Genomic DNA, 25,999 nt, shown 5'->3' with positions numbered 1-25,999 from the left:
ATAGTGTACAATTAGCCTGTGAAGGAAATAAACAATGCAGGTGGACAAAAATAAAGGGATCGGGAATTCTATGTAGTGGTTCATAGTCATCTCCCAGAGTTCTTTCTCTGGGCGTAGCTGGTTCAATTCATTACTGCTCTATTGGAACTGGTTTGGTTATCTCATTGTTGAAGAGGGCCACGTCTATCAGAATTGATCATCATATAGTATTGTTGTTGAAGTATATAATGATCTTCTGGTCCTGCTCATTTCACTTAGCATCACTTCATGTAAGCCTCTCCAGGCTTTTCTGAAATCATTCTGTTAGTCATTTCTTATAGAACAATGATATTCCATAATATTCATATACCACAATTTATTCAACCATTTTCCAGTTGATGGGCATCCACTCAGTTTCCAGTTTCTGGCCACTACAAAGAGGGCTGCCACAAACATTCTTGCATATGTGGGTCCCTTTCCTTCTTTAAATCTCTTTGGGATATAAGCCCAGTAGTAACACTGCTGGGTCAAAGGGTATGCACAGTTGGATAGTTTTTTGAGCATAGTTCCAAATTGCTCTCCAGAACAGCTGGATGTATTCACAATTCCACCAACAATGCATCAGTGTCCCAGTTCCCACATCCCCTCCAACATTGCACATTATCTTTCCCTGTCATTCTAGGTATGTCATCTGTACATTGTTTAATCAGTTTTGAATCTATAAGATTTTTGTTTTTTGGAAAAAATCCTGGCCTCGTTTATAATGAACTGTTTTTCTCTGATACAGTGCCTTCTGTCTGTCCCGATGTTGAATGCCATTTCTTTGCAAGCCTGAAAATCTTGTGGTACAGATGAGAATTTCTTTGACATGTTACTGTTGTCATCATTGAATCATTCTGTATTCTTTCCAATGATCCCTAAATAAGATCATCCTCAGGATTGTATCCATCATCTCTCTCCTCTTCCCCCAAATACACACACACACACACACAGACACACACACACACACACACACACACACACACACACACACACACAGACACAGACACACACACACTGCCAGGGTGAAAAGAGGGAGCATCATTATCTCCATGGAGCTAATGGGGAAAGACCAGGATCTGGTGTGATGCTCTATTTTTTTAAAAAACTTTTTTTTTGATTTTCTTTTTTTCTGGTTTTATATATATATATATATATATATATATATATATATATATATACACACACACACTAGTTTTTTTTTTTTTTTTTAATACACATTGCTTTATGAATCATGTTGGAAGGGAAAAAACAGAACAAAAGGGAAAACCATAAGAGAAAAAAAAAAGTGAACATGGCATGTGTTGCTTTACATTCATTCTCCATAGATTTCTCTCTGAATGCAGGTAGTGTTTAAGTCCAAAGTTTATTAAGATTGCCTTGGATTACTGAACTGCTAAGAAGAACCAAGTTTTTCATAGTTGATCACACAATCTTGCTGTTACTATGTACAATGTATTCGTTCTGCTTGTTTCCCTCAGCATCAGTTTATATAAATCTTTCCAAGACTTTCTAAAATAATCTTGTTCATTTTTAAAAGAACAATAATATTGCATTAATTTCTTAAACCATAATTCAACCATTCTCCAATAGATGGGCATTTACTCAATTTCCAGATCTTTACCACCACAAAAAGAATTGCTACAAACATTTTTGCACATGTGGATTCTTTTGCCTTCTTAATGATTTCTTTGGGATATAGACCCAATCAAAGATTTTGCAGGTTGATAGCCCTTTGGGCATAGTTCCAAATTGCTTTCCAGAATGGTTGGATCAGTTCACAGCTCCACACTAACAATGTATTAGTGCCCCAGTTTTCCCACATCCTCTCCAATATTTATCATTATCTTTTTCTATCATCTTAGCCAATCTGAGAGGTGTGAGGTGGTACCTCAGAGTTGTTTTAATTTGAATTTCTGTAATCCATAGTGATTTAGAACATTTTTTCATATAATTAGAAATGGCTTTAATTTCATTATCTGAGAATTGTTTGTTCAGATCCTTTGACCATTTATTAATTGGGTAATGACTTGTATTCTTATAAATTTGACACAATTCTTTATATTTTAGAAATGAGGCTTTAGTGATACAATAGATTTTACATTGCTTTCACTCCCAAAGACTTTCTTTTCCTCCCAAAAGAACCCTCTTTTTTTTCCCAATCAACAAACATTTATTAAGGATTTACTATTCCCCAGGCATTGTGCCTGATGGTTAATATAACAAAAGAGAAAAACCCACTCCTTGACCTTGATAAACCTAACAATATCAACACACAATTGAATATACAAAGAAAAACAAACAAACAAAAAGAGTCTTGATGAAAGAGCATTATGAAGTTTTGAACTTCAGTTTGATTAAATATATATCTGTATATAGTTTGATTAAAAAAAAGCATATTATATATGCTTTTTAAAAAATATATATACATACACACACACACACATACATATTAAATTTAAGGTGGTCATAGAATTGTTGTTTTTATCTCCTGAACTCCTATTCATTTTCTTCTGTGAGATGTTTTTCTTTTTTTTTTTTGATCTTTTTGTAATATTGTTGTTTATAGTGCTGTAATACATGATGACAAAATTTTGCCTGAACTAATATTTCTTGATGCTTCTGAGTATATGCTAAAACACACTTTATCAGCTCTTTTCTTTTCCTTCTCAATTTGTACTGATGAGCTATAATCTACTCACTCTATTCTGTTTTCATTTATATCAAGAATGCCACAATTGATATAATTCAGCTATTCTAACACCAAGCCCATTTGTTGGTCACTGGACAAAGATCTTGCATTTATAGTACCAAGAGTTAAATAAAAGTTTAAAAATGGTCTATAGAATTTGTGATTTTTAATGTCCTTGGTCACCTTTTCCCCTACTCTGCCATTAAAAATGAATAAGCAAATGAGGGCAACATAGGACCAGTTATCGTTTTACATTTCTTTTTGTTTTTGTTTATTCACGGGTTGAATTGGCCTTAAAAACTTCCTCACAGGTGGATAGTCTTCTGGTGATGTTGAAGAACCCTTTCTTATAAGCAATAAACACAGTTTAGTGAAATAAATCAACATACTGTCCATGTTTGAAATTGTATGCCTTATCCTGGAAGTGTAGTCCATCCACACTTACCTTTCTGCCAAAGGCTGGGGATGGACTTTCCTTTCAGCCTTTTGAAGTTCTCATTGCTCAGTGTATTGATAGAAGGTTCTCAAGGCTTTCACTGTTATTTTTCTTTACATTATTATGGTCAGTATGTAAATGGTTCTCTTAGCTCTGCTTATTTTGTACAAGTCCCCTGAGTCTCAGTGAATTCTTCAGAAATAATACCTTCTTGGGAAACAATAAACTGGGAAAACATTTTTACAGTCAAAGGTTCTGATAAGCCTCATTTCCAAAATATATAGAGAATTGACTCTTAATTTATAAGAAATCAAGCCATTCTCCAATTGAAAAATGGTCAAATGATATGAACAGACAATTCTCAGATGAAGAAATTGAAACTATTTATAGACATATGAAAATATGCTCCAAATCATTATTAATCAGAGAAATGCAAATTAAGACAACTCTGAGATACCACTACACACCTGTCAGATTGCTAGAATGACAGGGAAAGATAATGCAGAATGTTGGAGGGGATGTGGAAAAACAGGGACACTGATACATTGTTGGTGAAATTGTGAACACATCCAGCCATTCTGGAGAGCAATTTGGATCTATGCTCAAAAAGTTATCAAACTGTTCATACCCTTTGATCCAGCAGTGTTTCTACTGGGCTTATACCCCAAAGAGATACTAAAGAAGGGAAAAGGACCTGTATGTGCCAAAATGTTTATGGCAGCCCTGTTTGCAGTGGCTAGAAGCTGGAAAATGAATGGTTGCCCATCAATTGGAGAGTGGTTGAGTAAATTGTGGTATATGAACGTTATGGAATATTATTGTTCTTTAAGGAATGACCAGCAGGATGAATACAGAGAGGACTGGCGAGACTTACATGAACTGATGCTGAGTGAAATGAGCAGAACCAGGAGATCATTATATACCTCAACAACGATACTGTTTGAGGATGTATTCTGATGGAAGTGGATCTCTTCAATAAAGAGAGCTAATTCAGTTTCAATTGATCAAGGATGGACAGAAGCCGCTACACCCAAAGAAAGAACACTGGGAAATGAATATAAACTGCTTGCATTTTTGTTTTTCTTCTCGGGTTATTTATACCTTCTGAATTCAGTTCTCCCTGTGTAACAAGAGAACTGTTCGGTTCTGCACACATGTATTGTATCTAGGATATACTGCAACATATCTAACATATATAGGACTGCTTGCCATCTTGGGGAGGGGGTGGAAGGAGGGAGGGGAAAAATCGGAACAGAAGTGAGTGCAAGGAATAATGCTGTAAAAAATTACCCTGGCATGGATTCTGTCAATAAAAAGTAATTTAAAAAAAAGAAAAGAAATAATACCTTCTTAAAGATTTGTGGTCATGATTGTGGACTTCTATTATTGGACCATACCATCTAATGTTGAAGTATACAGAGATATTTATCCATAAGCTAAATGGCGCTAGATCACTGTGCTCTTTGAGTTTTACACTTGCTTTTTAAAAATTATATTTTTCCCCATGGATTCCTTTAATCCCATTGTTGGGCATTTGTGATTCTTCTAGATTTGTTATATTGTAAAGAATATCTTCTAGTAGATCCCTTCCCTTTACTGATTTTCCTCCCAAAAACCTCTACCCCACATACTTTAGGTTATTTCCTTGGGATTTTTCCATTAAGGAAGGATTAATGTGGGTGTGTTTGTATGTGCATGCATGTACATGTGCATATGTGCACATGTAAATATCAGAAGACCCTTGATTTATTTTTGGTGTTTGATTTGTCTCTTCTAAATTCCCAAATTTAATTTTTTTTCAATTAACAAACATTATTTTCCTCTGCTCACTTCTCCTTCCAATGAACTTTTCAAAAGAAAAGAAAAAGGAAATCCTTAAGATAAATATGCGTTGTTAAACTAAACAACTTCCCACATTGGCCATTTCTGCACATGTGCAGAAATATGTATCTCACTGAATGAAAAGTTCATCACTTCTCTTTGGTCTCTGGAAGTATCATTCATCAGTGCATTGATCAGAATTCTAGTCTTTCAAAGTGGTTTTTCTTTTCTGTTTTCCTCCTGAGGCAATTGGGTTAAGTGACTTGCCCTATACAGATAGGAAGTATTAAGTGTCTGAGATCAGATTTGAACTCAGGTCCTCCTGACTTCAGGGCTGGTGCTCTATCCACTGTGCTACCTAGTTGCCCATGATTTTTCTTTATAATATTTTCATTGTTTTCCTAATTCTCAATTCATTATGCATCATTTCATAGAGATCTTCCCAGTTTCCCCAGAAACTTTCCATTTCTTTTTTGTTTTGTGGTATAACAATGTTCCATTACATTCACAGACCATAATTTGTTTAACTATTTCCAATTGAGTAGATATGTCTTTTAGTTTCAGGTCTTTATTAATTTGAAAAGAGCTTCTTTAAATATTTTTGTACATATGTATCTTTTCCTCATTTTGTGAATGGTATCAATGGGTCACTGTTGAATGACTTTTTGAATATAATTGCGAATTGTTTTGGATATTTTGAATGGCTATGCCATTTCATCATCTGTCATCATCCTCATCCTCATCCTTATTAAATATGATGTGATATGATATGATACAATGTATTACAACAAGAGTATAATTAATATATATAATTGTACACAATAGAATTATAATATGCACTATTATATAATTATTAATTATACCAATGATAGTCGTAACTAGCATTTACATAGTACTTTTAAGTTTGCAAAGCACTTTTTTATATATATATTAGCTCATTTTATCTTCACAATAACCCCAAAACATACTACTTAGGATCTCTGTAGATGTAGACAAATTAAGTCACTTGCCTCTGGGGTCACCCAGTTAATAGGTATCTGAATCAGGACTTCCTGATGTCAGGGCTAGAGTTCACTAAATCACATAGCTGTGTCAATGCATTAGTGTTTTAACATCTTTCATTTTTTCTTTTTTGTCACATCTGCCAATCTGATGGATATATAATTCTGTAATTTTTAGTGATTTGTAATATTTTTACATGTTATAGATGGCTTGGATTTTTTTCCTTAGAAAACTGTTCATATTCTTTGATTATTAATTGGCCAGTGACTCTTTATTTTTATAAATTTGAATCCATTCCTTTTTTATATTAGAACTGAGACCTTCATCAGAAAAACTTGCCGCAAAAATTTTTCCTTATTATCCCGTTCCCCTTCTAATTTTAATTGCATTGTTTTTGTTTGTGTGAGCACTTTCAAAATTTTATATGATCAAAATTGTTCAATTTGTTTTCTCTTAGCCTCTCCTTTGTTCTGTTCTAAATGTGTTCCCTAATTAATAGATCTGAAAGGTTAGAAAATAGGATCTGAAAGATTCTTCCCTTTTCTCTCCAAGCCTTCTACTTTTTGGTTATTTCCTTAGGGTCTTGTCATTCCTTGTCATTTCTGAGACTGTCGTTCCCCCTCCTCCCGTCCCCCCTCTGCCCTGGTGCAGGCCCTCTTCATCTTGCACCTGGATCATTGTAATAAGCTGCTGGTTGTTCTTCCTGCTTCCCTCTCCCTACAGGCCATCCTCCCTCAGCTATCAAAGTGGTCTTCCTCAAGCAGAATCTGACTGTGTTACCTCCTACTCATTTAATTCTAGTGGTTCCCTGTTACCTTTAGGATCAAATATAAAATTCCCTGTTGACTTTTAAAGCTCTTCACAACTGGCTCCTTCCTATTTTTTCATCTTTTTTACACTTTCTTGCTTTCCTCAGCCTCCTTGCTTTTCTTCACACACAGCACTCCACGACTTAGCTCTGTCTTGTTCCTGGCCACTCGATTTTACTTAGCTTTAATTACTGATTCTCTTGGAGAATGCCCTTGCCCAGAGAGCTCTCCCTCTTGCTTTTCTGACTTCATCCAAATCTCAGTTTAAGCTCTGCGTTCTTTGAGCGGCCCTTCCAGTTCCGCTTAATGCCCGTGGCTTCGGCCTAATCTGTCTTTCCTCTGTGTTGTCTCCCCAGCACTTAGTTCAATGCCTGAAGTACTTAGTAAGTGTTGTAGTAGTTCCCTAAGGTGGAGTTATTTTTGTTTTTTCACAATTTGTGCTTCACCTCATTGTCAGGGTACTGCTGATCGTTCATAGACTTGTAAAAATGGCTGAGGTTTCAGTAGTCATTTAGTTCCACTTGTAGGTAAGATTTCTTTGTAACTCCGGTGTAGCATTTTGTGCTCTAGCAGCTCCTTTTCCTGCTTCTCATTTGCTTCCTTTAACCTACCTAAATCTAGGGATAGGGATAGGGACTGAACCGGGGATTTTATTGATTTGGGTAATCTGTGGATAAAAATTTTCTTAACCCAGTGCAGATTGGCATCATTTCTTTGATTTGTTGTCTAGGAGATTTGACTTAAGTCCCAAGAGCTTAAGTGATTTGCTAGAGGTGAGACTTGAATCCAGATCTCTGTGTCTTGCAGCCACCAGTCTTCTGTCCACTTAGTGTACTGCCTCTCTGCCGAATAGATCTCTTAGGTTGGTTAGAATGGCGCATAAAATAGGAGACAGTGGAGGATGATGGGCTTCTGGTGAGGAAAAGCAAGATGCATTAGAGTATTAAGTTCGGGACCTGGCTGATCAGAGGACTCTTGGGCTTCTTTCATAGCACTTTGCTTTGTTCCATATAGAAAGTGAATTAACTGTATTTGACTCTGTTTCTCCCAAGTGCAGGACAGAAATGTGAGGGAAACTTTTGGAGCAGGCTCGAAGATGTTTGTATTTCCTTGCACGGCTTGTAAGCTTCTTCAGCCCAGAAGGAGTTTCTCTTCCCTTCTGGCATGGAAATGCCTCATCTCGCAGGCTAAGAATGTATGGCTTCTTTGTTTGGCAGGTGACCTGCCAGCACACTCTGTGCTACCCCCTGGCCCAGGCTCAGAAGCTGCAGGTGACCGGCGTCTCCTGGAATGCCACTGGCTCCGTGGTGGCCTGTTCCTATGGTCGGTGAGTATCTGTGAGAGGGCCATTAGGAGTTTCAGCTAGTTTGGGGCTGGAGCAGAGACTAGTCCCAGCTCTGCCATGATCTGCTTTTTGATCTTGGATAAATTATTCTGGACTCTGGATTTTATGTTTTTATTTTCATTGAGCAAAAATCTATTTTCTCCCTCTACCCTCATCGAGAACAAAAGAAAATAAAAAACTAATGCGCACAATTCAGCAAACCAGATTCCCAAATAGGCTACATCCAAAAACGTGCATTTCATTCTGTACCCTGAGTCCATCACCTACCATCAGCCCCCAGGTGGGGAGCGTCGCCATCAGCACTCTGGAATCACGGAGGCGAGCCAGGCAAAACTCAGAAACCCCCACCCCTGACCAGCCACAGAAATGGCAAGTTTGACACGTCTGTAGGCCATCTGGGGGCAGCTAGTGGGCGCCATAGTGCACAGAGCACCGGGTCTGGAGTCAGCTCAAATCCAGCTTGGGACACTTCCTGGGCAGGGGAGCCTGGGCAAGGCACTTTATCCTGTCTGCCTTAGTTTCCTCTTCTGTAAAATGAGCTGGAGAAGGAGATGGAGGGCCTCTCCAGTATTTCTGGATACCATGAAGAGTTGGGCATGACTGGAAGTGCAGGCTTTGGATTCACCTGCACAGACCCAGTGATGGAATCCACAGGAGGAGGGCAGAGCATAGTGAGAGAAGGCCCATACGGCCGTCAGACTTGTAGAAAGGGGACCTAAAAAGAACGGTGTCAGGAGAGTTGTGGGGAGAATGTTTGGGAAGGGGGCTGGTTGGGAGTATTAGAAGTGGCAGAGAGGTCAGATGAAATGAGGGCTGAAAAAAACCACTGAGATTAGCAGTTAAAAGATTGTTGGTAATTCTGGTGCTAGTGCATCCCCTGGTGGGATCAGAGACCAGATTTCAGTGAATGCCTCTAATTGTTTAAACATTCTTCCTTCTCTTGTACTAATCCAATGAGTCAGTTCCCCTCCTCAGGGCTGAGCACAGTAAGTCTTTTCCACTTGACAACCCTCCAGATACTTGAATGTGCCCATCCTATCTTTTCTAATCATCTCTTCTTCAGGCTAAACATTTCTTCGTTCCCTTCCTTAATCCTTATATGGCACAGTTCTGAGTTTCCTCAGCATTCTGTTCAATCTTCTTTGAACTTGTTTTGGCAGGTCTTTGGTCTTCTTAAAATGTGGCATTCAGGCCTGAAATAGTCTTCGGGGTGGGTTCTGCCCTAAGTGGAGCACAGGAGGATTGTCACCTCCCGCGTGGAGGACTATGTTCTTAAGTTAGTCTCACGTGGTTACTGCATCATCCATGTTGAGCTTAGATAGTTAATTACGACCACCAGGATTTTCATTTAACCTATTGTCTTGCAATATCTCATCCATTTTGAACTTTTAGAGCTGATTTTTTTGCACTTAAGTTCAAGACAGAGTATTTATCCCTTTGATTACATTCACTTCATCATCCTAGGCTGCCAGCTCCCATATTGGCCATCTTTGTCATAGATGCCATCTATATCTTCATTTAAACCACTGATAAAAATGTTGAGCAGAATGTGTGATCATCAGTTTGAATCCATTGTGATCCTTTTCATTCATCCATTTGCTAGACCAGACCAGGCTAGTTATATAGCAGGGATCCAAGAGAGTGTTAGAGAGGGGATGGGGACAGGACAGTCCATAATGTGTTACCCTGTTTGTCCAGAAAAGGCATCTGACTGGCCCCCAGGACCCAGTTCATTGTTGTTAGATTGTTGCTGCTGCTGTTACTATTATTATACTTATTTCCACTTCATCTTCAGTGGGGTTCATATAGAAAGTTGCTATCCTGCTAGTATATTCTTTAGTCTTCAGTGCTCTCTTGCACAGGTAATTAAAGTAGCATTTTTGTGTTTTTTTTTTTGGTTTTTGGTTTTGAGTAAAAGTATTGTAATGTTTAGCTCATTTTTTGTGGTCTCATTGAAAGTATCTTTGGCACAATTTCAGAAACAGGCAGATGACATGTACCTGCCACATTCTGTTCCAACATAGCATTGCTCTCTGCTATGTCTCTATATTTTGAAAACTATTTATTGTGTGTAGCTTGGAGATTTTGAACAATGGTTATGGAGAGATCTATTGAAAACATTGTTAATTTTTTATTAATTAGGGTTATATCCTAACATTATTGTTATTGTAATGCCTAAAATAGAACACATTACACAATAATTATGTAAAATATAATGATAAATGACTGATATTTCTATAGCACTTTAAAGTTCGCCAAATATTGTTACGTGCATTATCTCATTTGATCCTCAAAACTAAGAGAGATTGAAGATGATATTCCCATGGGGCGAAAAAAAAGGATCAGAAAGTTTAAGTGACTTTTCCACAGCTCATAAATAGCAGAGGTGGCCTTTGAACCCATATTCTGGGTTCATAGTTTCAGAGATTCTTAATTTAGGTGAGGCTGTGCTTCTCTTTTCTTTTTTTTCTTTTTTGCTGAGGCATCTGGGATTAAGTGACTTGCCCAGGGTCACACAACTAGGAAGTGTTAAGTGTCTGAGACCAGATTTGAATTCAGATTGTCCTGACTTCAAGGCTGGTGCTCTATCCACTGTACCGCCTAGCTCCTCAAGGCTGTACTTCTCAACTCCTTCCTTGTTGGGCTTTTATTTGTGCAGCCTAAGTCAGTTTCTGTTATTTGGAGGATTTTAAAAATTAATTTTTTGAGCTAAATATTCACATTTATGACACAATATCCTCATTCCCTCCTAGGAGATCACAAATTACAAATAGCATTTTTTAAAGATAAAAAAAAAAAAGAGGGGAAAAAAAATCAGCATAACAGATCAATACCCTGAAAAAGTCTAAAAAAATGTGAGTGGTAATTTCTTTTTTTTTCTTTTCCTGGTTAGTGACTCATTTCTGGAAATTCCAGAAAAGCCCAAAATCACTGGATTCTTTTTTTTTAATTAAAGCTTTTTGTTTACAAAACATAAGCACGGGCAATTTTTCAACATTGATCCTTGCAAAACTTTCTATTCCAAATTTTTCCTTTCTTCCCACCACTCCCTCCCCTAGATGGCAGGTAATCCAATACATGTTAAATGTGTTAAAATATATATTAAATCCAATATATGTATACATATTTATACAGTTATCCTGCTGCAGAAAAAAATTGGATCTAGAAAGAAAAAAAAACCTGAGAAGGAAAACAAAATGCAAGCAAACATCAACAGAAAGCGTAAAAATTCTGTGTTGTGGTCCATACTTAGTTTCTACAGTCCTTTCTATGGGTGTAGATGGCTTTCTTCATCATTGAACAACTGGAACTGGTTTGAATCATCTCATTGTTGAAGAGAGCCATGTCCATCAGAATTGATCGCCAAATAGTCTTGTTGTTGCCATGTATAATGATCTCTTGGTTCTGCTCATTTTACTTAGTATCAGTTTGTGTAAATCTCTCCAGGCCTCTCTGTATTCATCCTGCTGGTCGTTTCTTACAAAACGATAATATTTCATAACATTCATAGACCATAATTTATTCAGCCATTATCCAATTGATGGGCATCCATTCGGTTTCCAGTTCTAGCCGCTATGAAAAGGGCTGCCACAAACATTTTTGCACATGTGCATCCCTTTCCTTTCTTTAAGATCTTTTTGGGATATAAGCCTACTAGTAGTAACACTGCTGGATCAAAGGGTATGCGCTGTTTGATAATTTTTTGAGCATAGTTCCAAATTGCTCTCCAGAATGGTTGGATCCGTTCTGAGTGGGTAATTTCTAAGGATCTCTCACCTTCACAAAGGAGCAGTTTCCCTTGTATCTCGGTAAACTTTGATTTTAATTTACATAAATAGGGGGATTAGGGAGACATTTGATTTGATCTGATCAGATTTGGAGCTACCCTTGGTTAATCTGCTGCTGAGACCCTGAATTTATAACCTAGAGAAAAGTATTTATTCAATTCCTTATCATTTCACAGTCCTCCCATGGGATTTTGGGGAGGTGGACAAGGTATATTGTGTCATTACCCTGGAATCAGATGCCAGATTAGGTTCTTTGTTCTCCCCTTCCTTGCTCCATTCCTGATTCAGCCCACAAGGGTCAGGCTCTCACTTTGAAGGCACTCCACTTCCAAGGAAGCAAGTCAGTAGACTGTATTCGAAGGAATCTGGTTTGAGGATCAGGGGACTTGATTTTTGCCATGACATTCACTGGTGTGCCTTTGTCAGACCAGTCACTATCCAGCCCTGACTGCTCCATTTTTTCACCGTTCTCCCTGGGCTGTTGTATCTCTGTTAGTGTGTGCCTACCTGCTATTTCCTTGGAATAAGGACAGTGTAGGGATCCCCAAAGTAATGAAAATCAATTAAAAGTCAGAAGCAATGCTTGGCTTATTGCAATGGTGTTTGCAATAGAATTTATCTACCCTTGGGATGTTTAAAGTGATTTTTGTCTCCTAATGTCCTAAAGTGCCAGCATAGTGAATTTTTTTGTTTTTTCGGAAGACGTAGTCCTGACCATCCAGTTTTGCTTTCTAAGAAGGGAAAACTGAGTCTTAAAATCCTGTCCAGGGTATGTGTGTCTGGTGTAAGATAAAAGATCCTTTCACAAGTCTATGGAATTGATATGAAACCTCATAAGCAAATGGTAACGATTGGTAGGAAATGCCTTTTCTTTGCTTCTTCCTCCCCCTCTCAGTTTAGATGATGGTGATTGGAGCACTGAGAAGTCTTTTGTGTGCACCTGGAATCTGGATCGTCGTGGGCTGAATCCCAAGCAACCTTCTGCTGTGGTGGAGGTGCCCAGCTCAGTCATGTGCCTGGCGTTCCATCCCACTCAGCCCTCTCACATTGCAGGTAAGTCCTACCATGTTTTCTCTTGCTTATTCTATTAGCCAGCACCTTGTTCTTTTCCAGTCCCCTTCCACTCTCCCAAGTCTTCGTCCCTTCCTCCCCCAAATGGGCAGACAGAAGGGCCTCAGGGAAACAAATCTGTAGCTCTTTGTGGATAAACTGCTGTGGGCATAACATCCTGTTAGGAGTTGTGGAGAAGTTAGCTCAATTCAGTAACTATCAGATGCTCGTGCTCAGGGTGCAAAGATAGGGAACAATAACAATGGGCCTGCCATCAGGAAGCTTACATACAGATAACAAGATGATTTGGGGAGAAAGAGAATTAACTATTAGAGGGGGCAGTTAGATAGAGCACTGACCCTGAAGAACCTGAGTTCAAATCTGGCCTCATATACTTGACACTAGTGGTGTGACTCTGGGCAAGTCACTTAAACCCAACTGCTCTGCTTAAAGAAGAAGCAAGTTAACTATTAGAGAGATCAAGAAAGGTTTCATAATATGTATAGAGGAATTGCACATGTTTAACATATATTGGATCACTTGTTGACCAGGGGAGGGAGTGGGGGAAGGGAGGAGAAAAATTAGAACACAGAGTTTTTGAGGGGTGAATGCTAAAAACTATCTATGTATATATTTTGAAAAAAAAAACTTTAAAAAAAAAAAAGAAAGAAAAAAAGAAAGGCTTCCTGGAGGTGGCCCCTGAACTAAGCCTTGAAAAAATCTAAGCATTATAAGAGGCAATATGAGGAGGGTATGAGTTCCAAACCTGGGCCTGTCCGCATGGAGGTTGCTGATCGGGGAAGATGCTGGAATGTGCCTGGTGATGGCAATGGAGACCTCAATAGAGAGAAGGAATACTCTTCGTTGGTACGGGTAGGAGCCAAGAGTCAAGGCTTTGTGGGCAATGAAAGGCAGCAGTGGGATGACTCGTGGAAAGCAGGGCAGTTTTTATGCCCATCTATGTGTTTTAGAATGTGACATGGTGGGGAGGGACTTAGGTTGGGGCAGGAAACAGAGGGGCTTTTAGCTTGGGCAGCCTTGCCAAAATCCCCTTGCTTTTCTCTCAGGTGGCCTCTATAGCGGGGAGGTGCTAGTCTGGGACATGAGCCGGCCTGAGGACTCCTTGCTCTGGAGAACTGGCATGACGGACGACACTCACACAGATCCTGTCTATCAGGTCAGCCCAGCCCCGTTGCAGGACATAAGTACATAAATGCCCAGGGGGCCAGGAGCAGCCCCCGACCTCCTTGCCAGGAAAGAAAGTCCATGGGCTCACCGGCAATGCAACAAAATGCGAAAGCCCAACCTCCTAGGAATGGAATCACTGGGAATCAAGTAGATGGTAGCTAATGAATAGGTAGATTGCTCATTGTCATCAAAGCCGCCCCTACCTCCTCCCAGAGGCTCCTGGCCTCTGGCCAAGCCTCCCCCTCTAGAAATGTCTAGACAGAAGTGGCATTGAGCCGCTCTTGTGCAGGCTTCTGGCTGGCATGAGAGCCACAGCACAGGGATCCCACAGCTGCTGCTCTCCGCCTGCCTGGGCTCCAGAGGAGGAGCCTCGCTCGTCCCATCACAGGGCACCGGGCTGCCGAGGGCCCTGGATTTGCCTCTCTTGCCCATTCTGCCTCCCCTGGGTTAGGGCTGAGTGATCAGAGCAGTTGACAGGGCGGCCAGTGGTCCATTTTCTTCTGCTGGGTGGGTGAAGTTTTGTGACCTGCTACTCTTGTGCCCAGGGAAGGCCTAGAGGGCACAACCGGGGGACGCTGGTTAAATCGGGGGATGCTAGTTACGGGAAAGCAGGATTAGGCTCTCAGGAAGCACACCCTATGATTAAAGCTGCCCCAAACATACAGCTTACAGAAATATTAGGTTTTCCCATCCCATAGAAGCTGGGGATATTTCTGAGATTTCTACTTGAGGTTTGGCCAGAGGAGCAATGAAGTCCCTTCCAGTTTGTGATTTTGTTCTCGTGAAGGAAGGGCCATAGATGGCAGGGTGCTCTGTGTCGTCACAACTGGGTGGCCTCAGGAAGTCCCCATGCTGGCTCTACCCTGGAGCGTGCTGGAGCCTCCAGGTTCTGTCCTTGGGCTCCTTGGCTCTCCCCTCGTTTTTTGTGTCAGCGCAGATGGGGACCGAAGCTCGAGTGGGAGGAAGGGTGTCAGACACGCTTAGGCAAGTGTTCTGCAGGCCACTGAAGCAGCCGCTTTCCACCATCTGCCCTTGTCGGGCGTCCTCCGCCATCTCCCCTGAACTTTTTCCCTTCCTTGCGGTGCCCACAGGTGGCGTGGCTGCCAGAGCCGCGGCACAGCCACCGCTTCCAGCTGCTGAGTGTCTCCACGGACGGGAAGGTGTTGCTGTGGCAGGCGGCTGGGTCGGGACAGCTGCAGCTGACGGAGGGTTTTGCGCTGGTGGTGCAGCAGATCCCCCGAAACACAAAGCTGAAGAAGGTGAGCCGAGGCTAAGGTGCTGGGCCTGGGGAAGGGCCCAGAACACCCTCCCGGACCTGGCGTGAGGGTTCTCCCAGGCAAAGGGCCCAGTCAGAGCCGGCAGTGCCGCTGCCCCTCTTTAATTTGCCTTTGTCTTTCTGAGGACAGCAGAGACCTGAGCACCAGGAACTGGGGACCCTAATATGGCAAAGGCCTCCCTTGTACCAGGGAAGTGGCAGGGGATACTAAGCACAGGAACAGGAAGGCAGAAGCTGAAGAGCCTGACCCTGAGGCTGCCTAGCCTGGCTGGTGACTTCTTGGAGAACAAAACTGTCTCCAGCTCTGACTTCCAAAGCCATGGCTAAAACATGCTCTAAATTTGGCAGTCAAGCTCCAGGTTCTAGTCCTCGGGATTCACTGTGTAAACTTGACCAGATTCAAAAAAAGGGCTGGTCTCTATGATCTTTAGTGTCCCTCTAACTTGGAAATAGTTCCCAGTTTCATGTCGGGGGGGAGGGAGGTTGTGCATGTTACTGCTGGCCACAGCAATCTAGGGCTGACACTCCTGCTGATGTCTTTCTGTAGCCTACCCGGGGTGAGACAGAGGTAGGGGTCACAGCCCTAGCCTTCTCCAGCTTTGACCCCAGCTTGTTTATCCTGGGCACCGAAGGCGGCTTCCCACTCAAATGCTCGACGGCAGTAGAAGTGGCGGCCCTTACCCGAATGCCCAGTTCCTTACCCCTCCGAGCACCTGCCCAATTCACCTTTTCCCCTCACGGTGGCCCCATCTACTCTGTGAGCTGCTCACCCTTCCACAGGTAAGGTCCAGGTGTTCATCAGAGCCAGGTGAGTGCCCGCCTTCTAATTGTTTAGAGCAGGGATCTTAGACTTGAGATCCATGAACTTTTTTTTTCTCTTTGCTGAGGCAAAGTGTCTTTCCCAGGGTCACACAGCTAGGAAGTGTTAAGTGTCTGAGATCAGATTTGAACTCAGGTCCTCCTGACTTCAGGGTGGTGCTCTATCCACTGCATCACCTAGCTTCCCCTATGAACTTTTTTTTTATAGTTTAATAGTTAAATTTCACTATCACTGGTTTTCTTTTTAATACTATGTGTTTTATTTTATGCATTTATAATATTGGCTTCACCAGATTGCCAGAAGAGGGTCCAAAGGCCCCAAGTTAAGAATGGTTGTTCAAAGGGCCCTTTGGCAAGTCCCCCCTTTTTACTCAGTGGGATTGGATGAATAAGCTTAAGCACCCCCCACCCCCTTTCCTTCCTGAGAAAAACTCTATGTTCTTTAATGATTCAGAGTTTTGATCCCTATCCTCTTCTCCATTTCTTGTGGACCAGTCATCTTTTTAAAGATTAGGGGGATGTAAGATGTGGTGCAGTCCTGGGCTTAGGGTTCAAGAGATGTGGGTGAGGGTCCAGCTCAGATACATATTTGCCGTGGGACCTTGGGCCCATTGGGCCTGACTGAACAAGCTGGGCCAGTCATTGTCCTTAAGTCTCCCCATCAGTATAGGAAGATGAGCTTTTAATCCACCAAGTTTTAATTAAAGGCTCTCTAAAATGTTGGCTGTGTCCACTCTTCACTTCTACCAGGGGTGGGGAACCTTTTTCCTGCCAAGGGCCATTTGGATATTTATAACATCATTTGCAGGCCATCTCAAATGATCAACCTGTGGGGCTCAAGCTCGTTACCTGCTGTAGTCCTAAGGCCCTTATACTCTCCTCCTCAGTGAAATGCTACCCCACTTCATCAAGGCTCAGGACAGATCCCAACTCTGTGCTCACACCCAGTGGGAGCTCTTTTCGTGTCTGACCCCCTTTGAGGCTTTCTTGGCAGAGATGCTGAAATGGGTGGCAGTGCTTACTTGTCAGCTGAGGAAAACAAACAGGCTTCAGTGACTTGCCCGAGACCACACAGCATCTTTGAGGCCAGATCTGAACTCGGGGCTGACGCGAGGCGGGCTCCACCTCGCTTCCTGATTTTTGCAGCGTGTGCACCTATGCTAGGGTTTTGAGTGCGACAATGACACGGGATGGACTGACTGGCTCTCTTGCTTTTCCCTAGAAATTTGTTTCTGAGCGCTGGCACGGATGGCCACATCCACCTCTATTCTATGCTGCAGGCCCAGCCCCTGACGTCGCTCCAGCTGTCCCACAAGTACTTGTTTAGTGTGCGCTGGTCTCCTGTCCGACCCTTGGTCTTTGCTGCCGCCTCTGGGGAAGGTAAGGCTTTTCTTTTAAGAAGCCTAATTATTCTGGAGAAGCTTCCACTCCAAGGGAAAGAGAGGGGGCAAATTACTTTTGGACAATTTAATTTTTGTCTCTTTATGGGGTATGGGATGAGATTATTAAAGTTGTAGTTGATTTTAGTTGCTTTTAACTCTGGTTCTGGAAGCCTGGCTTTTAAAGAGAGACTCCAGTGATTCCAAGGCTAAGAATCATTTTCTTCTTTGTACCCTATCAGAACTGGCTCCCCTTTCAAAGGCATAGTTGGATAATTCTCACCTTTTTCTTAAAGGAGACATACAGCTGTTTGATCTCAGAAAGAGCTCCCAAAAACCCACAGTTTCTATCAAGCAAACTCCAGATGAAAGCCCAGTATACTGTCTGGAATTCAATCTTCAACAGACTCAACTCCTGGCTGCTGGGGATGCCAAAGGTGTCGTAAAGATATGGCAGCTAAGCACAGAGTTCACAGAACAAGCACCTCGGGAAACAGAAGATCTGGACCAATTGGCAACTGAGGTGGCCAGCTGAGGACACCCAGCCCACTTTCCTTGACCAGGAAGGTGGTGACAAGCAAAAAACGAGCAGTATAAGGCATTTAAATTGCACAAGGAATGTTGTTCAAGGCTTGTGGGGAGAATTCTGTTCCTAGGGGCAGAAATTCGAGTAGGTCTTTGGGTGTTGTTACCCAGATAGATATACCTTAAAGTGGAACTTTTTAACAATTAAAAAGAAAAACAAAAAAAACCCTCTTTTTTTGGGGAAGAGTCATTTATTTACCTTTTGCATACAGAAAATCAGGAAGAAACAGGAATGAAGTGAAGCCAGCTTTATAGAATTTTTCCCCTTCAGGTCCCATTTGGGGGTGGGGTGGGGTGGGGTGGGGTGGGGGAAGACGTGTTTTTAGGACATATAGGAGACAGGGTGAAATCCCCTAATTTTAATTTTAAACATAAATCTTCTGACAGTGATCCAGCAATTTCATCTGGACTCAAAACATTTTGTTGAAGCACCGTTTCTCTAATCCCCCAAGCTAAGCATTTTAAGGTTACATTTGGAAGTAACACTGTCTGAATTTTTTTTTTTTCCTTTGAGCACAAAGATGGACAGACATGCAGTGAGGCAGCAAGACGAGCGATGTTTGGCTGTGACTAACACTAGGGATTGTGAATCAATTCACAAAGAGAGAACGGGTAAATTCTACGTAGTCAAAAGCAGAGGGGAGTTCTCGGCCTTTGCCATCAACGTAGGGCTTCATGTGCGAGATGCAGTAGTCTGCTTGCTCCCTTGTCAGATTCTGAAAATGGAAAAGAAAAGAGAGATCAAGGTTATTTCATTACCTAATCCTGAGTCCAAGAAAGCTGAATTGTTTTGAGGACAGAATCTCTTGGGAGCCCCAGTCAGTGGTTTGTGTTTTAAAGAGAAGGATAAAAGAAAAATTGTAGAAGAACTTGTAGAAATCTATGGCCTCTGTAATCCCTACACAGGATAAGAATATCAGTGTGAAAATCATGACTTCACAAGTGCAAAAATGAGTCAAGACCTGGCTTCTACTCGAGTCACAAAAGTCTGGTTCTCAAATATTCCAAGTGGGGGGACATTCCCACATACCTAAAAGGGAGTTGTTAAAAGTGCTTGTTATTAAAAATAACAAGTGCTACACGTTTAACCTATATTGCAATCCTTGCTGTCTTGGAAGGGGGACATCAGGGAGAAAATTGGAGCATAAGATTTTTGCAAGGGGGAATGTGGAAAACTCTTTGCATGTACAAGTGCTAGATACATAAGGTCTCAGGTATGGCCTACTATTTCTAGATCTGATGAGATGAGATGTGTTCAAGTAAGGCAAGCTCAGTGGGAAGGGTAATATAACATGGAATGGAGCTGTCCTATGAGATTCCTGTCACTGGTGAGACTAGTTCTCTACTCTGGTCAGTTTGTGTATTCCCATTATAAGCCCCAATGCTTTCAATGTTCTCCTGACACAAGAATGCCCAATAGTCACCCTGTATTTCATATGTATATACCTGGTATAATTCCTCCTTGGTCACATAGGGTTTCCCCTCAGAACTGAGGGCACGGAAAGCACTTTCAATCTCCTCGCTGGATTTGACATTTTCAGTCTCCCTGCTGATCATAAAAGCCATGTATTCTTGCAGTGATACATGACCATCCCTGGGAGAAGAAGAGAGGGAAATGAATGGGTAAGATGATAGAACATCTACTCTAGAGGCTATGCAAACGGTTTTAGCCTGGAAATGCTTTGCTCTTATTTCTGGCATTGTACCTGTTTGGATCCACAGTGTCGAGGATAGCTTCAAACTCAGGGTCTGGTTCTCCTTCTTCCACCATAGGCAGGTCATAACCCAGAGAACGCAAGCAAGATTTAAATTCTTGGTGATTAAGTCGGCCAGATTTATCCTTGTCGAAATGCCTGTAATGCAAAGAATTGGCTCAGTTTTGTCATAATTGAGGAGGAAGGAGGGCATGAAGCCTAAAGTGATGCAACTTTTAGAAACCTCCCTGGGGAATTGTGGCAGTACTCACTTAAACATCATGCTAAACTCCTTTAGGGCCTCTTCAGTCACACCAGTTGTATTCCTGTAAACAAAAGCATAGTTATGGATCTGTCCATGGAGTCCAGGCACTTGCCACTGGGTGACAAAAGGTTTTTGGGTTTTTTTGGCCAACAAAAACATGGTCACCAAGTCCCTACAGAATCCCGATTACCAGATGAAAGACTAAGTGGTTGTCTTTTTCACTAATCTTTCTGTTGGTAGGAAGATCATTACCTCCTTTTCCCTAGAATCACTGAGACCCACCCAAGTTTTCATGAGAAATAAATAGAAGGAATTTTTTCTCATCTCACCGCAAAGCTTCCAAACATCTGGGAAGGATGCGGTAGAGACATACCTGGCCTGGATCTGCTGCTCCAGGTTGTGTTGCATTCGCATCCCAAGTTGGTCCAGTTGATCCCACTGCTGGGCCAGCCCTACAGTGCTATGCTCAGTGTATTTGTTGTCCAGGATGAGGGCTTCCTCCATGGCTGCCCCCAGGTCCTCAATCTTCTTCAGCTGACTCCTCATGGCCCGAATCTCCTGGTGTTTACGCTGTGGGCAAGAGGAAGTTCACAAAGATAGAGGAAAAGTTGAAGGTGAGAATAATCATTTGCATATATTTTCTTCACTTTCTGAGAAGGGCTGTTGGATTCAGGGCTGATTCTTTTAAAACTAGGATAAGAGGCCCAGTGAAGGCATGAGGAAGAATCAAAGAATCCCTGGTTCCCTCAGAGCAGGGTCCCCCGGGTAGCTCTCTTATGAGCTAAACGCCTCATACCAAACTATGCATAGTCTTTTTAATTAAGCTAAGGAGGAAAACACCATAACCTTGTGAAGGAAGAAGAGGTTCACTAGCAGGGCCATTCCAGTGAATGACTTGAAGCAGATGCCAGAGAACGGGAGTCACATCTAGAACACTTACTTTAGTGGCTTCCAGCTGCGATTCCAGGGTACCAGATTCTTCCACCATACAGGACCTAAACAAAGAAGTAGGTTTACATTTTGGGAAAGAACAACAGATTGGGAGGGCTTGCATTAACCCCATCCTCTCCGGAATGAAATGCCTTTTGTATTTCATTTAAGCCCCTTTACTCATGAAGCACAAAACATCTTTCATCAGCTAACATTCTTTCACAGACGCCTATGGGGTAGTTAAGGCAAGTTATCTCCATTTTATGGAGTAGAAAAACAAGCTCAACAGGGGTTAGGCAACATTGAGAATGGAGACAGGAATAGAACCAAGGCCTCTCACTTCCCCAGCCTGGTTTTTTGACCATTTACTGTGTTTTAACTACACCTACCTACCACCAAAATCACATCTTCCCCATGTTTTCCCAGTCTCAAGTGTTTTAAATGGAGACTGTTCATTTAGGTAGCCATTTTAGTGATCTTAGGGACCTGGGAATTAACTTCAATCCCCATGATCCCCATGGAAAGAACTGATTTTATGCTCAATTCAAAGTGCTCACCTCTCATAAGATTAGAAACAGTACAGCTCCAACAACAGTGCTCTATATACTAGAACAATAGGAACATCTCAGGAGAAGGACTACATATATGATCAAGATGGGAAAGGAGGGCAGAAGCCAAGAGCTGCTGGCCAAAATGTTTCCTTAAGGCTTGGTTGCCAGGGACTCAATCTCAAGGCCTTTTTTGCAATCAATCTATTCAATGTGGGAAGGGGAAATATGGTACCAATCCCAAAGTGCACGGGTATGTGCGACACTGAGAATGGGGCCAATACCTTAAAAACTTCATTACTGAATCAAATACTCTGTGTAAGAGTTGCTGAGACCAAAGACATTTGTTGGTTTTATTACAAGTTTTAGTAAAGCCCTGATGGTTTGGCTTCACGAGCCGTGGGTTATGTATCTGGCCCCAGTTTGGATGCCGATGTGCTGAGGGGTGTTCCATGTGACTTGTGATCATTTGCTTTGGTTCGCAGATACTCTGGTCTCTAATATGTCAGCGTGAGGTTTCACAGCAGGTAACCAGTGAATAAAGAGCTTGTGGTTACCATGACAAGAATAAGGTAACACAGCATTATTGATAGAGAAAACAAGTTTACGAGCCATCTGCGACTTCTTCCCCAGAAACTACCTTTCCATACATATCTCTGGGAAGTTGGAAAACATGACTTCATTGGGATAGAGACTTTCTGGTTAAAAACAAAAAAACAAAAACCCAACCAAACCAACCCCTTCCCCCTCCCCCCCAAACCCAACCTCCCTCTACCAGCAGTTATGTGCCTGTCAGAAGGACTTCAAACTCAGGTTTTCCCGACTCCCAGGATCCTTCTCTAGTCCCAATACCCTTTGCCCCTTGAAACTGAGAATCAAAATTACTCTAGCTATGGAAATCAATCAAGCTTTCCTCTAAAACAGCAAGTCAGAGCCTAGTTATGCCCTAATCCCATGGGAAAAGCACACACCAGGATCTGGGGTGGGGTGGTGGGCAGGGTGGGGGTCCGGGCACTGGTGCAGGGGAAAGGACCAAGGCCCCTCCTTCCCAAGCGGCCACAGGGCAGTGAGTTAGTGAGGAAGCAGAGCCGCCCAGGAAGTCAAGAGTGCATTGGGAAAAACCACAGTGAGGTAAAGAAGAGAAAATAAGAGGAGAAAAACCTTCCAGACAGATCATCCCCAACTTCATACTGATAGACACGAATGACCCGACGATATGCTATGCTATTCAAAGAAAAGAAACCAAATGAATACACACCAAAGGAGGAAGAAGGGAAAAAGGTCAGAGCACACAGATGGAAACACGCTATGGTCTGAGCTGGCAGTGCACAGAGAACAGGAAGATCAAAGCCAAGGCAGTGTCCAGTGGGGGACTGGGACCTCTAGCCACGAGGGACCACAGGCAGGTGGACCAGAGTCAAAAGGGACAAGGACTTTTTTGGACCCACAAGGAAAATGGAGCATTTTACATCACTCAGACACTACTGGCAGATAGAGACGCGCGGGCTTACAGGGTGGGAGTCTGGGAAGGAGAGCCAGGTGGCCAATTGTTCCAGAGATCTCTAGTTCTTTTGGGGTCAACCTTCTTTCTAACAAAGAAGTGACAGTCCTAAGGGGTTTAGCTTAACTTCAGTGGATCAAAGGTTATGAGCGTGGGAGTTCCTATCTTGTACTGAAAGAACCACAATGACATTTTTTTTCTCAACCACCAACTTAAAAATTCAGTGTTCAAAATATCTTTCTAAGAGCAAGACAGGATCCTTCTAAGAACCTTTACATTTCCTCGATGGTTCAAAAAAAAAAAAAAAAAAAGCCTATTTTTCTTTCAGAGAGCTAAGTCTTAAAATGAGGCATCATACAGCTTAACAAATTTCAAGTAATTTGCACAAATGATACCAAAATTGCCAAATGGTGTTTCTATTTCAAATTACATTCCACCTGGCTTTGCAACAAAGAACTTGAATGCAACCATTTTCCTACTGAGTTAGATGGAAAAAAAGACACTTAGACATGAAATACTACTACATTAATGGAGAAAGAATAGATTAAAAACTCAAGACACGCCAATCAATGACTTGTCCCTTTCTCTTGTCCTTCCCTACTTTTACCAAAGGAGACTCTGGCTTACAAAAAAAAAAAAAAATAGAGAAATGACTCTCCTCCCGAGGCTTTAGGTTCTGAAGGAAACAGGCAAGAAGCTGGGATATCCAAGCTGGACGTTAGGGTCAAGGGGATACTCTTGAGGAGGGATGGTGCTTGGCACAGTATTTTGAGAATGGTACAATCTACTCCTGGGTAGGGATGCCCATCAAAGAAATACTTCAAACCAAGCCACTGGGCAAGGGGAGAGGGGAGGAGGAGGGCAGAACAAGCACACAATACACCAATGCCACAATACAAGCCTGGGGAGAATAAAAAGATGATATTAACCCATCGAGGAGATATGTTCTGTGGAGACATGGATCCAAGAAGCCGAAGGTGGTATCAGGAGAAGCAACCATTAAAAAGGGAAAAAAAGGAAGAGAAAAGAGACATTAGTATAATGTCTACACACACTAGTTCATCAATAAGTAGGCATCGAACAACTGCTATAACACAAGAAAAAACCTTTCTGTTCCCAACTTCTGGATTTACAATTGACCCCTCTGGGAAAACAGTATGAATACCTGTTTTGTCTTCCTTAGCCAATGTTTTCTCTGACTTGAAAAACCTATCTGTGTCTATGTTTTCTTTTTGTTCCCTTCCCAAGCACTTACTGTGTATTAGAGAGTGAGGGTATTTAAAACAAAAAAATCACAAGCACCACAATAGGGAGGCCAGTTTGACTGCAGTATGGGGAGTGGCTGCAGTGAGACTCCCATAGGCTTTAAGAGCCAAATTTTAATTTGGTTGCAAGTTTCAGTGACAAGATTTAAGTAATCGTTTCTAATCATAGAGCTGGAGATTTTGGAGGACAGGTGGTACCCGCCTCAGAATATAAAATTTGCAAAGAATCCATGGTACCGTGATTTGAGCAAACGACTTGCTCTACAAACTCCCAATGTAAAGGGAATAGGTCTCCCTGGAGAGCTGCTAGCCTGAACAAGGTCATCCTCACCCCAGCTTTCCCTCAAGACCAATGAAGTCCACAAGAAGATGGGCACCTGGTCTCCTGGATCCACTGGTGGAAAGCATTGGCATGCTGGGCAAACTCCTGTCGCAACTTGTCATTCTCCTCTTGCCTTCGCTGTTCCTTCTGTAGTTCCAGCTCCCGCTCCTAAGAACCAGAGGGTGATGAGAAGTAGCATCCAAAAGACGGCAAACCGATTTTATGTCTTATAAAAATTAGCCAAAGGAACTAGGAATACTTAGCTTGAAGAGAAGACATAGAGGACACAAAAGCTGCCAAGTATAGGATGAACTGATATTTGGAAACAAGGATCAGTCTGATTTCTAATTGGTACCAGAGGATAAAAGAGGCTTAATGAAAAGAGTACGTTGTACAGAGAAGCAGATTTCTTAATCTTTAATAATCGGCTCTACCAAGGAGCCTTAAGATAAATTGGTTGCATTTTATCACTTGTTGGAGATCCGGTAGAGAAGGTGTTCTCTTAACCTGGAATCTGTTTTGATAATTGTACTTCAATGTGATTGATTGGGCTACTTTATGCATTAAAAATATTATTCTGAGAAGGGAATCAGACTGCCAAGGGGTCCATACTCCAGCAAAGGTTAAGCAGCCTCTTGTTTGGAGATAAGAGTTTTCTCAAGTGGATGAGAGTGCCTTTTTCTTTTCTTGAAATTATATGATATGTTGGCAGGAAAGAGCAATTTGGGAAGGAAAATCAGTGGGATGAGGCTTAAAAGGATAGAAGACTTACTTTAATGATTTTCTGTAGATTCCTCCAGGTTTCTTCCAAGGCCTCCATGGTAAACCAAGTATAAGGATTAGAGGCCACCCGGAAGCTCTTGATTTGTCTGTCTAGTTCAGCCAGTTGATTAAAATCTGCCTGGGCAGAGCTGAGGGAGGAGCGGAAGGCATCATGGGCCTCTCGCAATGCTTTGATTTCCTCCAGCGAATTGCAGCGAACAGGGTCTGTTAGGTCTTCCTCAGCATTCTCAAACCAGCTGTTGAAGGCTGAAGCCTTCTTGGCAAAGGTCAGGAAAAGATCTTCTACCTGGAAGCAGACATGAACCTGGTTTAAGATACTTCACCTGGTGATAAGCTTAGTCAAAACACAACTTACAAAAATATGGAAAATTCAGGAATCAGGAATACATGCTGTTGTGGGGTCAGCTTTACCATTCACTTCTCTCAGATTTCTCTCATTCTCACTTTTGTAAATTGGCATTCCTAATCAACCTTATCTCCTCT

The 25,999-nt window shown here is 41.9% G+C and overlaps 2 protein-coding genes across 6 annotated transcripts in view; one reads left to right on the top strand and one right to left on the bottom strand.

Annotated features, from left to right (window-relative positions):
* DYNC2I2 (dynein 2 intermediate chain 2) overlaps window positions 1–18,713 on the top strand; it is a 38,479-nt gene extending 19,766 nt beyond the window's left edge. Inside the window, exons 3-9 of the mRNA XM_051980121.1 lie at window positions 7,996–8,105; window positions 12,807–12,964; window positions 14,029–14,138; window positions 15,241–15,408; window positions 15,973–16,205; window positions 17,467–17,624; window positions 17,920–18,713. Of these exons, the coding sequence (XP_051836081.1) occupies window positions 7,996–8,105; window positions 12,807–12,964; window positions 14,029–14,138; window positions 15,241–15,408; window positions 15,973–16,205; window positions 17,467–17,624; window positions 17,920–18,158 (1,176 nt within the window). The 3' untranslated portion in view covers window positions 18,159–18,713. The remainder of the gene's footprint in view (window positions 1–7,995; window positions 8,106–12,806; window positions 12,965–14,028; window positions 14,139–15,240; window positions 15,409–15,972; window positions 16,206–17,466; window positions 17,625–17,919) is intronic.
* SPTAN1 (spectrin alpha, non-erythrocytic 1) overlaps window positions 18,380–25,999 on the bottom strand; it is a 60,836-nt gene continuing 53,216 nt past the window's right edge. For all 5 annotated transcript variants that reach the window (XM_051980117.1, XM_051980115.1, XM_051980116.1 and 2 more), the window contains 9 exons: window positions 25,506–25,802; window positions 24,789–24,901; window positions 24,076–24,093; window positions 21,108–21,162; window positions 20,541–20,737; window positions 20,175–20,228; window positions 19,915–20,061; window positions 19,655–19,802; window positions 18,380–18,924 (listed from right to left, as the gene is read on the bottom strand). In XM_051980117.1, the coding sequence (XP_051836077.1) occupies window positions 18,799–18,924; window positions 19,655–19,802; window positions 19,915–20,061; window positions 20,175–20,228; window positions 20,541–20,737; window positions 21,108–21,162; window positions 24,076–24,093; window positions 24,789–24,901; window positions 25,506–25,802 (1,155 nt within the window). In that variant the 3' untranslated portion in view covers window positions 18,380–18,798. The remainder of the gene's footprint in view (window positions 18,925–19,654; window positions 19,803–19,914; window positions 20,062–20,174; window positions 20,229–20,540; window positions 20,738–21,107; window positions 21,163–24,075; window positions 24,094–24,788; window positions 24,902–25,505; window positions 25,803–25,999) is intronic.

Source organism: Antechinus flavipes, chromosome 2, assembly GCF_016432865.1.
Source record: "Antechinus flavipes isolate AdamAnt ecotype Samford, QLD, Australia chromosome 2, AdamAnt_v2, whole genome shotgun sequence".
In the NCBI taxonomy this organism is placed as follows: Eukaryota; Metazoa; Chordata; class Mammalia; order Dasyuromorphia; family Dasyuridae; genus Antechinus; species Antechinus flavipes.
Note: the sequence above shows the minus strand (reverse complement) of the source record. Positions and strands in the feature narration are given on the sequence as shown.